At 43.3% G+C, this 17,684-nt stretch overlaps 1 protein-coding gene across 1 annotated transcript in view; it reads left to right on the top strand.

The window, feature by feature from the left end:
* LOC117413968 (E3 ubiquitin-protein ligase RNF123) overlaps nt 1-17,684 on the top strand; it is a 201,156-nt gene that overhangs the window by 64,562 nt on the left and 118,910 nt on the right. Inside the window, exons 32-35 of the mRNA XM_058999315.1 lie at nt 8,969-9,108; nt 10,387-10,575; nt 16,716-16,791; nt 17,169-17,253. Coding sequence (XP_058855298.1) covers nt 8,969-9,108; nt 10,387-10,575; nt 16,716-16,791; nt 17,169-17,253 — 490 coding nt within the window. The remainder of the gene's footprint in view (nt 1-8,968; nt 9,109-10,386; nt 10,576-16,715; nt 16,792-17,168; nt 17,254-17,684) is intronic.

Genomic DNA, 17,684 nt, shown 5'->3' with positions numbered 1-17,684 from the left:
TTGTTGCTACCTTACCTAATGTTTGCTGTTCGGGAAGTGCCCCAGTCTTCTACCGGTTTCTCCCCCTTTGAGCTACTATATGGACGCCAACCCCGGGGAATTCTAGACATTGCCAAGGAGACGTGGGAGGAACAGAACACCCTAGGTAAGAATGTAATTGATCACGTCATCCAAATGCAGAACAGGATAGATAGGGTCACACCCATTGTAACTAGCCACCTTCAGCAAGCACAACAACGACAAGCACGACAATATAACAAAACAGCTAAATTGCGACAGTTTAACCCAGGCGATCGGGTTATGGTGCTAGTGCCCACACCCGAGAGCAAACTGTTCACTCACTGGCAAGGACCATATGAAATTATTGAACAGGTAGGCGAGGTAAACTATAAGGTACACCAATTCGATAAACGGAAAAAGGAACAGATATATCATATTAACCTGTTAAAACCGTGGGTAGACAGAGAAGCATTAACGGTAGAGATCGACTCAACTCACGGTAGCTCAACGCCGTCCATAAATGAAGTACACATAGGGGAAGAGAATCAAACAGAATCTATCAATATCAACCCCGAGTTAGAGCCGGAGCAGAAAGAGGGAATACATCAGATGGTACGGCGTAACCAAGATGTGTTGTCCAAGACGCCCGGCCGAACTAGTGTCATACACCATCATATCATAACCCCACCCGGTGTTAAAGTCACACTTCGACCGTACCGTATACCTGAAGCGAAAAAAATAGACATTAGGAAAGAGATCACATTGATGCAAGAACTGGACGTAATCGAAGAATCGTACAGTCCATGGAGTAGTCCCATAGTTATGATTGCAAAGCCAAACGGTACATGGCGATTTTCAGAATCGTGGGAAGGGCAGAAGGTAGAGGCAGTACTGAATAGTTTAAGAGAAGCAGGGTTAACAGCGAACCCAGAGAAATGCTTTGTCGGTTTAAAAGAGGTGAAGTATCTGGGGGTATGTAGTAGGGGGAGGAAAAATTAAACCACAGGTTAATAAAATAGACGCAATAAAAAACTGGCCCACCCCGCAAACCAAAAAACAAGTGAGGGCGTTTTTAGGTTTGGCAGGGTATTATAGGAGGTTTGTGCCGGAGTTCTCCACTATTACGGCACCCTTATCGGATTTAACAAAGAAATCGGTTCCAGTGAAAGTCAAGTGGAGCGCAGCAGCAGAGACAGCATTTCAGACAGTTATAAAAATCTTGTGTAACGAACCAGTGTTAGCGGTGCCAGATTTTTCAAAAAGGTTTATTGTTCAGACAGACGCATCGGATGTTGGATTAGGGGCAGTCCTGTCACAAATGAAGGATGGAGTAGAACACCCCCTGATGTATCTGAGCAGGAAAATGCTGCCGAGAGAAAGAGGGTATGCAGTGGTGGAGAAAGAGTGCTTGGCAGTGAAGTGGGCGATAGAATCACTTAAGTATTACCTATTGGGTAGGAAGTTTCTGTTGGTTACGGACCATTCCCCCCTTAAATGGATGAAAGAGAACAAGGAGCGGAATGCTAGGGTAACAAGGTGGTTTTTAACATTACAGCCCTACAGGTTTGAAATTGAACATCGTAGGGGTAGTCAAAATGCAAATGCCGATGGGTTATCGAGGGTACACTGCTGGGGTGATAAAGTCGCTCAAACCAGTAGGTTAGAGCTGAGGAAAGGGATGTGTGAAATTAAGAGTGTCAAAGGGGTTAGAGACCTAGAACGACTAGGAACTACAATTCCCAACAACGGGGCAAACATACCGTGCATGACGGGTAACAGCGGTAGCTTTAAAAAGCTGCGGGAATCAGCTAGAGGGGAGAGCGAGAACAGGTGCATACACGAGCCGTGGGACGGGAGAGTACCTAACCCAGACGAAAGTGGGCAGCGGCATTGGGAGCGAAATTGGGAAATTAACCAGTGGTAACTCAGAGGAATACAATTGTAGCACTCGTTTCTAAAACGGTACAGCGTAGTGGGACATTCCATTGAAGCAACCTTGCGGACTACCATTGTCACCAGTCGGAGACAACCATTGTTTCTACAGCGGGACTGTGCACGGTGGTTTTACCTTGGAAACAACACGGCGGACTACAGGCTTCCCTGCATCGGAGCAACGCAGAGAACACTGACCGCTGTAGAGTGAGTACGCTGTGTTGTACTGTTGATATGCTGGGAGCTGTGGAAGTACGGGACGTGTGTGTATGTAAACAGAGTGCTTAAAGACTGTATCAAAAGCCCACGAACTGGGCAAGTGATTAACCCAGGAGAACTGTGTTCGGCTGGAAGAGTGTGTACAAATTACGCAGGGACACAGAAAGGGTGATTTAAATGAAAACAACTTTATTGTATGTCCGGGGAACAGTGGAACCTGCAACAAAAGAGAGGCGAGAGTTAGAGAACGCTCAGTGCTCACTGTTTTTCACCTGTATTAATTGTATTCTACACAGCAGTGTTATTACTTACCTTTACGAAAGGTTGGCCGGGTGTTGGGGCCGCACTATACTGCAAACAGGCTTCCGGGGCCGTCGGGATTACAAACCTGTGAGTAGGACAGGGACTACCACAACTCCACAGCGCCATCTGGTGGATGTCCGCGACAACCTGGAAAAGAGAAAGAAGCCACAATACCAAGCCACCAACAAAGAAACTTGGATACAGCAAGCCATTTCTTACCTGAGGGTTTCGTTCCACAAAAAGTCCTGGACTGTGTTTATTTGAGTTGTGTTATTATTTGTCTTGATAATTGGAACTTATGTGTGTTCATTTGTAGAATATAAGAGGAAAAGGAAAATCATTAAAACCGAAATCTCCTTGGACCTGGGTCTCTGTCACGTTCTTCTGCACCAAAACAGGCACTACGTACACATCTCATACTTACGTGGACTTCACCAGTTCACAATATATATATATATATATATATATATATATATATATATATATATATATATATATATATATATATATATATATATATATATATATATATACACATATTCAGTTCAATTCAGTTCAGTTCAGTTCGGTTCTTTCTTGCTTAACCGGAGTGAGAATCTCTTGAGATCTGGATCTAATTTCCAGTAGAGATCCTGGAAACCCATTGCAATCACACTCACAGCCCAATATCTCTGCTAAGCATTGATTATACTATATTAGCGAGTACTCTGGTGTTGACGTATATCACACACACATACACATACTTTTCTCACCCTGAGTAAGACCTTACTGAGATCTTATTTCAAAGGAAAGATGTTAATATTCAAATTATTATAGAATACCATTATGTGCCCAATGTAGGTATAGTTTAGAGTAGGAATAGAACAATACACTTATGTCACAATACAATAGTCATATCACTGTGTGGGCCACTTGTATCATACAAACTAAGATCAAATGATAATGACAAAAGAGACAATTAAAAGAGTTGGGGAGAGCATTCCTCCTGCTATAAAACACATTTTTCAATCAAGAACCATTTGATGACTGGAGTTCTCCATGTGGCTCACCTGGTAAAGGCACGGCAGCGTGGTGTGCAGGGTGAGTCATACTCTTAGGGGAGGGCAGATTCACTTCCTGGATGTACGAAGTCACTGGTCTGCTGGGGATTCCAGAGGGAGCGTCGCATTGGCTCTGGTGCACCCGCGGGTTAGGAAGGCCAAACCAACAGGGACTGTTTCTCCTCATCTCGCTACAGCAAACCCTGCTGGCCATGCACCCAGTGAGCTCAGAGCGGACACCTGCAGGGCTGGCCTTTCTCCTCCCAGGGGCCGCTAGCTCGCGGAACCTTCAGTTGTCCTGAGCTGAGTGGGGAATTGCTGCAGTGAGGGGAAAACATTATTGGACATTCTAAATTGGGGAGAAAAGGGGGGGTAAAATAAGTGTGTACTCTAATAATAAATAAAAAAGAACCATTTGGTCACCATGTGGTGATACCAAAAGCATGTTCTAGCACAAACTATGCAGACTTCTGTTACTATACGATGTATCTTGTAAGAAAGAAATGCAATGAATGGTTACACCCCAGGTTCAGAGGGGGCCCTGGTATTGTGCACACTGCTGTGTTGATGCTCTGCTAGTTCACAGCGTTCCCTGGCAGATGCTGTTGAGTTTCATCCAGTTTTTAGTTTGTTTGTTGGACAGCTGGCCATGTAGTCTGGCAGGCAGCTGTGCTGTTCTCTCCACTCGGGCACAGTGTGCTCCTGATCCCACTGCAAGTCTCTCCATTTCTCTCCCGAATTCGGAGGCTGACTGAGCGCCACGTTGGGGTTGCCAACACACAAATCCCTCTTACTCTGACCGAGTTATTTTCAAAACTCGGTACCTCTGTTAATAAAGCTCTGGAACAAATCTGTGCATATTTATATAAACAGGTTTGCTTAAATGAATATACATCATGGGAATATACAAAACAAAGCAGAATTATGTTTTAATATTTTGAAATAAAATGCAATAATGAACTGCTTGACTGCCACTGAATGTATCAGGTTCGTCCTCCTTGATTAATGCAAAAAGATTTTCTGCTCGCCTTTTAGAATGTAGTTGTCTGAATTAACCTTAATTGTCTTATTGAAGTTGTGAAGGGGCTGGTAACGGTGAAGGGAGTCTCCTTTGTGCTGCACTCGGTTCCATGGCGGTTATTTCCTCGAGTCCGTTCAACACTCTGATTGCACCGCTTGCTTTCGTGCGGGCGGGGATTTTGAAAGTAAAAAATCTTCTCCGATCCGTGAATAATGGTTTTGAGGGAATGAGATGGATTGAAAATCTTACTGTATATAACAGAGGGCCCAAGCTCAGTAAATAAAACCACATGTATTGTATATAGCATTGTTTATTTTGTGAGAGAGTGAATTCCTGTTCAGTCATTGGTTTTGTTATTTACAGTTTTTATTGGTTTAATTTCACTGGTTCACAGTACTCTGTCTACCAAATTTGATTGACAGATGACGTTACCAATCAGAGTTGTAAATAATGAGATATGTAGTTCAAAAGTCAATGTGCTTGGTGGTGGCATTCTGAAGTGATTTTTCTACATAGCCGCTCATTCTAGTACAAACAGTCTTGCTTTTTTATATTGGAAACCCCGCCCCTGGCTTCTCCTGACAGGATAATGAAGGTGATTGACAAGAATAATTGTTTCAATGAAAGTCTGGGAAAGCATCAATAATCAAGTTGCTGTGCTGATCAGCAGAAATGAAATGTTTTATTGCCTTGGTTGTGACTAGGCTTTGTCCTTGTCAATGTATATTTTTCAGGGGCTCACCATAATAAATCACTTCCAGGAACATCTATCTGAGCACTCGGGTTCTTCACTGAAACATCATGAAACGTGTTTATTGTGAACCGGGCTGCAGGGCTTCGCTACTTAGTGCTATCATTTTCAGTTTAGTCTTTGCTTGTGACCGGAGCCTGACCAAATGCACGAGATTTTCAAGCTGAGTAAAATCCCAGTAAACAAAACGAGTGTCAATCATATCTGACGCTTTCCCATTGTTGACTTTGGATACCAGTATCTCCGCCCCACTCAATCATTATGTGTCGTCAGCTCAGCTGATCAGAAACGACTCATAAACTGAAAGTGGTGAAACCTGTTGTATAATTAACAGGTTTCAAGCTGTTTCAATGAAGAAGCCCAGTCAGACATGTACTCTGAAAGGTGAGTGATGATATTCCGGTGTTTTGTGAGCCCCTGAAGAATAAACGTTGGGAATCGGATAGCCTAGCTGTGACACCTTTGTTCGTACCCCACCCTCCACAGGGAACACAATTGCTTTCATCAACCATCAAACTCAGAACAGTACTGTTGTAATGATCTTTTTCTCCTTGTTTTTGTCCTTTTTCATGTTGCATGGTCTTCAGGAGATTTATCTGTTGCTAGTTTCCAGAGTAAGTTTTTTTTTTTTTTTTTTTTTTTTTTTTTTGTGGATTTGTTTTGATCTACCCTCCCTGTGTTTTAAGCATTGGGACAGATGAATCAATGCAGAACCACTTGGGGTGGGGTGTTTGTTTGCGTTTGTACATCTATCCCAGTTGTCTGTTTGATTGCCCAGAGGAATGTCTCGCTCTTAGTTGCTCCTACCACTTGTCTAGTATCCGTTGTTGGTATAATATCCGCTTTCTAGAACAAGCCACTCCTCTGTTGTTTGGTGTTTGTTGTTTGGTGCATTTTAGTGCTGCTGGAGTCTGAAATTAGATTCCATGTTTACTATCTACTTGACTGTTTATCTGCCTGGCTCTCTCTGTCTGTCCTGACTGACTGAGCCTGCCTGGTGTCTATCTGTCTTCAGTCTGTTTATGTATCTAGTTAATGTGTTGCTGAACAGGCTGTAGGGTTTAAAACACAATGCAATACTTTCCCTAGCTTTCTGCTTTGTTGTACGTATTCCTGCGATATCTTTTTCAGCATTTCACATCGGTTATGCTTTGGGTCTTCCCATCCCAGTGAAATGTTTCTGATTGAACAGGTTGGATTTTAGCAGCCGATATTATGAATTCAGAAGACATTTTGACTGGAAGGCCCCAGCATAACGGGTGTGAAATGAATTGAACTTGTCAAAACTGATTTACTGTATGACCAGGGATATGGTAACAGAAATAGCAAAATAATCGCAATTATGTTGGAATAGCTATTGCAAGAATTTGTACAACAAAGCAGAAAGCTAGGGAAAGTAATGAGTTGTGTTTTAAACTCTACAGCCTGTTCAGTAACACTTTATGCATATTGAGAGGCTTATCATGACAATAGAAATGTATGCTCTTTTGTATTTTAACATATATGTTTCCAAAGAGAATTTTATTTTCCTTAAATCTATAGTGCTTGCTTAAGAAGAGGACCTAGTCAACCCCGAGTGGAGTTTCACCCTGTCACTGCCCTGGTCCAGTCACAGCCAGACAGATAGTGGAGTTTCACCCCTCTCACTGCCCTGGTCCAGTCATAGCCAGACAGATAGTGGTGTTTCACCCCTCTCACTGCCCTGGTCCAGTCACAGCCAGACAGATAGTGGTGTTTCACCCCTCTCACTGCCCTGGTCCAGTCACAGCCAGACAGATAGTGGAGTTTCACCCCTCTCACTGCCCTGGTCCAGTCACAGCCAGACAGATAGTGGAGTTTCACCCCTCTCACTGCCCTGGTCCAGTCACAGCCAGACAGATAGTGGAGTTTCACCCCTCTCACTGCCCTGGTCCAGTCATAGCCAGACAGGTAGTTGAGTTTCACCCCTCTCACTGCCCTGGTCCAGTCATAGCCAGACAGATAGTTGAGTTTCACCCTGTCACTGCCCTGGTCCAGTCACAGCCAGACAGACAGATAGATAGTGCATTTTAAGCAGAAAGGCTTGTTTTTTACTATATAGCTCATTGATTTTTTTATGGTTCTTCATAATATTGCACTTATAACCAGAAGCACTTTGGAGACTTGGCCCAGGAAAGGTACATGATGCTTTTAAAGTGAAAGTAGAGGACTACAAATGCATTTCAGTGGAAATCTTAAGATTCAGTTTAAATTTGCTGGAAGAAGAATGAAATTCTGTTTGTTTGCCTCTCACTGTTCTTCAGAAAACTGAGTGACAGAACCAATGACAAAGCTCTATTCTGCTGTTAGACCAATCCGAGATAGAAGTAAAAAAAAAAATTAAAAACGGATACATAGCCCTGCAACAAAACAAATGATTCCAGGCTTAGCCCAAAACAACTGAAAGGAATTCTTACCCCTGGGCCTGCGATTCCTGTCAGTGTGCTGCAGTATTGGGATTTCTCTTTACACATTCAAAAATTGATTTAAAAAAAACAAAAACCTGAGAACAAAATGTAAACCCTGTGCTGGTTTGCACCAGCGCTGAATCATTCCGCATCGTTTTAAGGGTAATACTTTTAATAGCCAAAACATCTAAAAGTACTGCTGTAATGGTTTTCATTTCCTATCAAATGCAATTGTATAAAAAATAAACATGTAAGAAACACAAGACAGTGTGGAATATAACACTACCCAGACCCGCTGTTCTCTTGTATATTATCGCCTCATCAAACCCCACAGACTGGAAATATCCTTTTATATTGCCTATTGGCAGTGGGCCTCTATGTTCTTGCCTTCCTACTAGCTTCTAAAAAACATCAAACAAACACAGTCCCGCCGTCGCTTTAGCTGATTACTTTTTTCAATTTCTACTGTAATGTCCCAGAAGGGGATTATCAGCACAAGAGCACATGCTGCCCCTAATTATACTAAAGGTCACCCTTCTTTAACTGAGCGTATTGTGCTGTGACTTAATTGTTTTCAGGAAGATGAGCTTGGAAATCTCGCTCTTCCTTTCTGTTATCTCTGGTATAACTGATAAGGGCCGATGCACAGGAGCTGTCTGCTGGGGAACTGGATGACCTTGTGACAATGGAGGCAAGAGCTAATTAAACAAACAGTCTTTTAAAAGGGGGCTAGATGGTGCCGATTCACTCTGGTGGTCTCTCAACTTAACCCGTTCATCACATCACATCTGTTTGAGAGAGTGACACTTGTTTTGGTATTTATGACCATTAAATGACCTACATGTATGTTCATTTGTATTTGTTGTAACCCCTAATGCTTCTCTCCTAGTTTGCTACTTCTGCTTTATGTTGGTCCTGTGCACTGTCAATCTCATTCGAAAGGGTTGATGTGAATTTCCGTTTTTATACACAACAGAGTCCCCTTGCCGTGCGATAGCAAACCCTACTGGTCAGGTGCCAGTTGAACTCAAAGCAGACATTTGCAGGGCTGGTCTTTGTCCTCCAAGGGCCGGTCGATCATAAGCACCTGTTGTGGAGCTCCTGGGTATAAAGAGGCAATTGACTTGGGGATCGGAGGATGTCCACTGGCCTTCAGTTTTCCTTAGCTTGTGTGGAGAGTTGATGCAATGAAGGAGCACAGTATTACAAACTTCATATCCCATCTTTGAGTTTTCCCCGTGTCCTGTGCTGACCATGTGCTTTGTGATTGTTCTAGAGCCCTGCCCCTCTTTCTTGCTCCAAAAGCACATGGCAGACCTCCTAAGCAGAGACAAGGAGATGGCAGCCAGCTTCCTCAACAGCGTCCTCAACCAGCTCAACTGGGCCTTCTCCGAGTTCATCGGAATGATCCAGGAGGTACGATAGAGGGGGGGGGGGAGTCGAGGCGAGGCTCGGGCTGGGGGCAGTGTAGTTCTGGTCTAGCATGAAAAGGAAAAAAATCATTGGTTACTAGCAGTTGACTCCTTCACAAACTGGATTCAACTCATCTTTATAGAAAGGGTGACTGCTATCGATTCTGATCTGAATGAGTAGCTGGTACAGGTATGACCTGTATTATTCTTTTTGTTTCTCCATGTACCATTTTCTGTTTCACTCCTTTTAAAAACTCACAACCCAGGCTCACTCACTGATTCACTGTGTGACCCTGAGCAAGTCACTTAACCTCCTAGTGCTCCGTCTTTCGGGTGAGACGTAAGTGACTCTGCAGCTGATGCATATAGTCTGATAAATAAACTAAAAATCTAGCCAACATATATCTAAGGCAGGCAAATATAAAGATAATTGGTGTAGATCATTGTCCTAGTGCATCTGTTACATTACTTTCTAATGAGTGAGGAAAGTGACATTTGAATGTGTTAGGATCAGTATAGATACAACCCACAACCAATTTCCTAATCTAATATCAGACCGGTAAAAATGGAGAACACGTTATTATACATAGCATTATAGTATATGCATTGTGAACATTGTATTATTAAAATGCAACAAGAAAAAAACTCCTGGGTTTGACTGACCGTGCCACTGCAAGACCAGTTAGGCACTAGACTGTGTGAAAAGGGGAAGAGGGGACTTGCATGAAGTTTATAAACTCTTAAATGGCATGGATAAAGGACCCAGGTTACTGCTTCAAATGTAGCACCGAGAGGAGAACGAGAGGGTGTGCATGGCAGTGGAGTAACAGTACATTTAGAACAGAAGGCAGGAAGCACTTTGTTTTACACAGAGTTATAAATGCATGGAATAGCATGCCGGCTGAAGCAGTAGGATCTAAAGCACGAAGAACAGTCATTGTTTAGTTTGGGTTTTTATTTATGCAAATAGTGTGCTAAGAAGTGTTGATGGTCAGAATGGCCTCTCCTTGTTTCTCAAATGTTTCTCATGTTTCTGTGTAGTTGATTGGTTGTGTGTGTATGTGTGTGTGTGGTTGATTGGCTGTGTCAGCGCTGTGTGTGTGTGCGCGTGTGTGTAGTTGATAGGCTGTTTGTGTGTGTGTGTGAGTTGTTGACAGGCTGTGTGTGTGTGAGCGCTGTGTGAGTTGTTGACAGGCTGTGGGAGTGCTGTGTGTGTGTGTGTGTGTGTGTGTGTGGTTGAAAGGCAGTGTGTCAGCGTCCTGACCGGTCCTGTGCTCTTCAGATCCAGCAGGCTGCAGAGCGGCCAGAGAGGAACTTCGTGGACACGCGGCAGCTCAAGGTGTGTGCGACGTGCTTCGACCTGTCCGTCAGTCTTCTGCGGGTGCTGGAGATGACCGTCACCCTCGTCCCCGAGATCTTCCTGGACTGGACTCGCCCCTCCGCAGAGCTGCTGCTGCGCCGCCTCGCACAGGTGGGAACTCACAGCACAACCAACACGAGCTAGGAGGGCTCTGCTCTATAGCTGTCTTTACCTGTTTCCGAGCTTTACTGGGAATATTAAATGTCTTGGTATCCCTGAAACATTAGATGATATATCATAGTCTTTCTCTTCAAAAAAAGTAAGTCTCATGAATGCAGTGGCCCCCCATTTGAAGTATCTGTGTGAGTGTGTGTCTGTGTGAGAGAGAGTGAGAGTAAGAGTGTGTGTGTGGGGCTCCCGAGTGGCGCATCCAGTAAAGGCATTCCACGCGGAGTGCAGGATATGCCCTATAGCCTGTAGATCGCAGGTTCGAATCCAGGCTATGTCACAGCCGACCGTGACCGGGAGTTCCTAGGGGGCGGCACACAATTGGCTGAGCGCTGCCCGGGTAGGGAGGGCTTAGGTCGGTAGGGGAATCCATGGCTCACCGCGCATCAGCGACCCCTCTGGCCGATAGGGCGCCTGTGGTTCTGCAGTGGAGCCATCAGATCTGTGTTGTCCTCCGGCACTATAGGTCTGATGGCTTTGCTGTGGATCTGCAATGCGAAAAATGACGGCTTGGCAGGAGCACGTTTCAGAGGACGCGTGTTCCAGCCTCCGTTTCCCGAGTCGGCGGGGGGGTTGCGAGCGGTGAGCCGAGGATACAGATAATAATTGGGCATGCTAAATTGGGGAGAAAACCGGGGTAAAAAGAAAATTGGCGATGACTAAATTTATAAAAAAAAAAAAAAAAAAAGTGTGTGTGTTAGTGAGGCACCCACTGCGCCTCCTAATGTCCTGTGATTGATGGCCTTCCTGTAATGTTGCTAGCAGCTCTCTCATTCCCTGCCAACTCTCCGCTCCCTTGGGAACACGCTGTGCTCGAATAATAAAAAAAGAGCTGATTCAGAACTTCAGAACACTACCTGTCTTCTTAGTATTTTAATAAATGACCATCAGCTCAGTGTTTCTGACAGGCGATGGACTGACAGCGCTGGAGACTGAAGCTTTGTCTTTGTGTGTGTGTGTGTGTGTGTGTGTGTGTGTGTGTCTGTCTGTGTGTCTGTGTGTCTGCGTGTGTGTGTCTGTCCGTCCACAGGGAATGTACAGCACAGGGAGGGGTTCAGATTTATAAACTGCTCTTCACCAGGACTAGAACAGAGGAATAAAAGAACAACAACTGGGATTTGGACATGGGGTACCTAGAGTTACCATTTACTACCAATGCAGAACGACGATGGGATATTTGTTCTTCGATGGGTCTCTGCAAGGGTGTCTGCCTGGACTGGTACCAGAGTCTGTGTGAGGCCTGTATTTGCAGTCCCCATCGCAGAAAGATGTTTTTTGAGGTCAAATTAAAAACAAATGATCCACCCAGTCATTCTGCACTAGTCGTGAACAGAGAGCACTGGAGATGCCACTGCACTCATGGGACTTCTTGCTTATTACAATATTTGGATGTACTGTATACTATTCAGGGATCTCAGGAGATTTAATAATCAAGCAGAATGTTTCCCCCAACCATAGTCTTTCTGCATTCATTCCTTTGTCTCTGTGCTTGTGGAGGGTAGTGTGTAGAAATCCTTATTGAAGTCAATAGAAACACAGTGGAGTTCTATGGATCTGACACGGGGTTAGATCATAACCCCTTGACTGCCGCGCGAATAGAATTTTCATGTTAAAAGTATTTTACAAGCACATGACATTCAATTATTGATCAACAATAAGAGAACTCACCTGGTGTGATGAGATTTCACACAATAAGAGAACTCACCCCGGTGTGATGAGATTTCACACAATAAGAGAACTCATCCTGGTGTGATGAGATTTCACACAATAAGAGAACTCACCCTGGTGTGATGGGATTTCACACAATAAGAGAACTCACCTGGTGTGTGGGATTTCACACAATAAGAGAACTCACCCCGGTGTGATGAGATTTCACACAATAAGAGAACTCACCCTGGTGTGATGGGATTTCACACAATAAGAGAACTCACCCCAGTGTGATGAGATTTCACACAATAAGAGAACTCACCCCAGTGTGATGAGATTTCACACAATAAGAGAACTCACCTGGTGTGTGGGATTTCACACAATAAGAGAACTCACCCCGGTGTGATGGGATTTCACACAAGAGAACTCATCCTGGTGTGATGAGATTTCACACAATAAGAGAACTCATCCTGGTGTCATGGGATTTCACACAATAAGAGAACTCACCCCGGTGTGATGGGATTTCACACAATAAGAGAACTCATCCTGGTGTCATGGGATTTCACACAATTAGAGAACTCACCCCGGTGTGATGAGATTTCACACAATAAGAGAACTCACCTGGTGTGATGAGATTTCACACAATAAGAGAACTCACCCCAGTGTGATGAGATTTCACACAATAAGAGAACTCACCCCGGTGTGATGAGATTTCACGCAAGAGAACTCACCTGGTGTGATGAGATTTCACACAATAAGAGAACTCACCCCGGTGTGATGAGATTTCACACAATAAGAGAACTCACCCCAGTGTGATGAGATTTCACACAATAAGAGAACTCACCCCGGTGTGATGGGATTTCACACAAGAGAACTCATCCTGGTGTGATGAGATTTCACACAATAAGAGAACTCACCCTGGTGTGATGGGATTTCACACAATAAGAGAACTCACCCCGGTGTGATGGGATTTCACACAATAAGAGAACTCACCCCGGTGTGATGGGATTTCACACAATAAGAGAACTCACCCCGGTGTGATGAGATTTCACGCAAGAGAACTCACCCCGGTGTGATGGGATTTCACACAATAAGAGAACACCTGGTGTGATGAGATTTCACACAAGAGAACTCACCCCAGTGTGATGAGATTTCACAAACAGTAGCAACTGACGAGGTTAATTAAAAAAAATAATAATAATAATGTGACTTTTATCTTCATTTTCCGAAATGCTGCTGTCAAATTCTTGTTCTGCAGATGACTTTGAAAACCTATTATCCAAATGAATTAGGACCAGGGGGCGTTTGGATAATGAAGTCTGAAATTGTTTAACGACTTTCCCAATCAAGAAACGTCTCAAAGATAATTTAATCCCTCACTTTTGAATAGATAACAGTACTGAACTGTTCTGTAAACACCAGGGATTGAGGGCTGGTTAGAGCACTTTCTATGACAGCAGGGCAGGTTACCAAGGGGCTGTCAGGGTAATAAGATGTGCAGAGTGTTTGCTCTACCACACTGCATGTTTTTACACATCTTTTTATTTTATTTAATCCAATCCAAAAAACAATCATTATAAAAATGAAGCGTATAAAGGTTTTCATTTTATACAAGGAATATAGTAGGAAATGTAATAGTTTTGCATGTAATGCTAATAAAGATCAGAACAAAGCCACATGCTTCAAATGGTTATTTAAAGCTATGTATATATATATATATATATATATATTGTAGCAACTTCATAGGCTGTGTAGAATATGCATACAGTACTTTGTAGCGGGACAGTATGTAAACAGAGACAAAATACTGTAAAGTTAATTCCAAACAGGGCGGTACCTGTTAGTGCTTTATTTACATGTCCATCCAGCATAGGATAGTCGGTGAAACAGGCAAAGGTTCATACACAATCCAGGGTTTTCAAAACAGTCCAGGTATTAAGCACACAGAAGGCAGTCAAACAATCCAAGGTCAATAACAAGTAATCCAACAATCTCAGTACTCACTTCCTGTAGCATACCACTCTCCCAAATCTTTTTCCACTGGTACTTGCCTGGGCCTCCCTTTTTATCCCCCTGGGAACGCCCCTTTTGATGATGTGGCATTAAAACTAGTCACTTCCTGTTTGGCAGCCATCTTGCTTCCGGTATGACTGAAGCCAGAATTTGCCATCAAGACTGCCCTAATGTATCTCCCATTTTGCACCAATCCCCTCATTATATCACAATATATATATATATATATATATATATATATATATATATATATATATATATATATATATATATATATATATATATATATACACAGACATGCTCAAATTTGTTGGTACCCTTACAGCTCATTGAAATAATGCTTCATTCCTCCTGAAAAGTGATGAAATTAAAAGCTATTTTATCATGTATACTCTGTGGCAATGCGCCCCGCCCCTGTGTGCATTTGTGTGTTGTGTTGTATGTTGCGTGTGTTAATGTTGGTGTATAGTCATTGGTACACGGGATATAAACGGGTCTGTGTTTCACGTGTATTTAGAAAGTGTAGATTTGTATTTAGGCACGAGGAGAGCACAAATCACTTCACGTGCTGGTTAAATGTAATGTGTGGCACGGGGTTGCACGTAATTAATTCACGTGCTGGGATTCAAGTGAATAATTAATTACGTGCAACCCCGTGCCACACATTACATTTAACCAGCACGTGAAGTGATTTGTGCTCTCCTCGTGCCTAAATACAAATCTACACTTTCTAAATACACGTGAAACACAGACCCGTTTATATCCCGTGTACCAATGACTATACACCAACATTAACACACGCAACATACAACACAACACACAAATGCACACAGGGGCGGGGCGCATTGCCACAACTTGCATGCCTTTGATATGTCATAGAATAAAGCAAAGAAGCTGTGAAAAGAGATGAATTATTGCTTATTCTACAAAGATATTCTAAAATGGCCTGGACCAGAGAAAGCAAAGGAGAGAGTTGTCTGAGGAGATCAGAAAGAAAATAATAGACAAGCATGGTAAAGGTAAAGGCTACAAGACCATCTCCAAGCAGCTTGATGTTCCTGTGACAACAGTTGTAAATATTATTAAGAAGTTTAAGGTCCATGGAACTGTAGCCAACCTCCCTGGGCGCGGCCGCAAGAGGAAAATCGACCCCAGAGTGAACAGAAGGATAGTGCGAATGGTAAAAAAAGAACCAAGGATAACTGCCAAAGAGATACAAGCTGAACTCCAAGGTGAAGGTGCGTCAGTTTCTGATCGCACCATCCGTCGCTTTTTGAGCGAAAGTGGGCTCCATGGAAGAAGACCCAGGAGGACTCCACTTTTGAAAGAAAAACATAAAAAAGCCAGACTGGAATTTGCTAAAATGCATATTGACAAGCCACAATCCTTCTGGGAGAATGTCCTTTGGACAGATGAGTCAAAACTGGAGCTTTTTGGCAAGTCACATCAGCTCTATGTTCACAGATGAAAAAATGAAGCTTTCAAAGAAAAGAACACCATACCTACAGTGAAACATGGAGGAGGCTCGGTTATGTTTTGGGGCTGCTTTGCTGCGCCTGGCACAGGGTGCCTTGAATCTGTGCAGGGCACAATGAAATCTCAAGACTATCAAGGCATTCTGGAGCGAAACGTACTGCCCAGTGTCAGAAAGCTCTGTGAAATCCCATCAATAGGATAATGACCCATAACACACAGCTAAAAGCACCCAAGAATGGATAAGAACAAAACATTGGACTATTCTGAAGTGGCCTTCTATGAGTCCTGATCTGAATCCTATCAAACATCTATGGAAAGAGCTGAAACTTGCAGTCTGGAGAAGGCACCCATCAAACCTGAGACAGCTGGAGCAGTTTGCTCAGGAAGAGTGGGCCAAACTACCTGTTAACAGGTGCAGAAGTCTCATTGAGAGCTACAGAAAACGTTTGATTACAGTGATTGCCTCTAAAGGTTGTGCAACAAAATATTAGGTTAGCGGTCCCATCATTTTTGTCCATGCCATTTTCATTTGTTTTATTATTTACAATATTATGTTGAATAAAAAATCAAAAGCAAAGTCTGATTTCTATTAAATATGGAATAAACAATGGTGGATGTCAATTACTTTTGTCAGTTTCAAGTTATTTCAGAGAAAATTGTGCATTCTTCGTTTTTTGTGGAGGGGTACCAACAAATTTGAGCATGTCTGTGTGTATATATATATATATATATATATATATATATATATATTAGAGACAAGTTGACTATGTAGTCACTTAGGTATAGTGTATTATCTATAGATGGGAAATTGTACTGTGGATCCCGCTGTAACTGACCTTCTGAGTGAAGCAGTGTATGGAGAGGCAGTGAGAGTTCCTGTATCCCCAGCCTCCTTGTTAACATTGTCCCTCTGTCCATCTGTCCCTGTCCCTTCCTCTCCCCCTCAGCTGCTCAACCAGGTTCTGAACAGGGTCACCGCAGAGAGGAATCTCTTTGACCGGGTCGTCAACCTGCGCCTGCCAGGTACTGTACCTTCCCAGCATCCCCGGCACGCACTGTGAGAGTCACATCGCGCCAGGCAGACTATTAGTGTAACAGAACTACAGCTTTGCATTTCCTCGAAGGCAGACTATAGGTCCCTTGCAGGAAGGGCTGGGGTTCAGTATTTTTACAGTTCTGGTTTTTGAAGCTCATTTACTAGGCTTGCTTCTTTGTAGCTTTTATTTTTCAGAGCCTCAAAAAATGCTGTAAAGAAGCACTCATCTTTTAGATGAACATATTTGTTTCTGAGCAGACTGGTTCACAGCAAATGAAACAATGTCAGTCATGCCTGACGCTTTCCTCTTGTTGACTTTGGATCCCAGTACCTAACAACAAGTCTGCCTGTGTTTGATTGTCAGGACTGGAGAGCGTGGATCACTACCCTATCCTGGTGGCTGTGACTGGGATACTTGTCCGTATTCTTGTGGACTGTGAAATGCAGGGGTGAGTCTTGGGTTTTTGATAAGGGAAGCTAGACTGGTTTTTGATAAGGGAAGCTGGCTCAGTCGGGTGGAGTTCTTCAGAGGGAGTTGCGTTCTCTTTTGGAGAATGTGGTTGACAAGTGTGTTGGTTAGAAGGTGATTAAAACTGGCATTAATGCACATGTGGTGGGTGTTTATCCCTAGAGACAGGGATTAATGAAGGTGTTTGTGTGTGTGCCACACCTACTTTTTGAAGCTTGTTATGGGCTTTCATGAGGTCATGCTGCTTGACTTGTTTCTGATTTCTGGCTTCAGATGAATAATAATGAAGGCTGCAGCTCACAGTTTTACATGTGGCCATCATACTGCAGTGTAGGTCGTGGTCGTCTAGTTTTTCAGCATACGGCGAGCTCTGGTGTTGCTGAAATGTTTCACGATTTTGAGTTTTAGAAG

This window comes from Acipenser ruthenus, chromosome 25, assembly GCF_902713425.1.
Source record: "Acipenser ruthenus chromosome 25, fAciRut3.2 maternal haplotype, whole genome shotgun sequence".
Taxonomy (NCBI): Eukaryota; Metazoa; Chordata; class Actinopteri; order Acipenseriformes; family Acipenseridae; genus Acipenser; species Acipenser ruthenus.
Note: the sequence above shows the minus strand (reverse complement) of the source record. Positions and strands in the feature narration are given on the sequence as shown.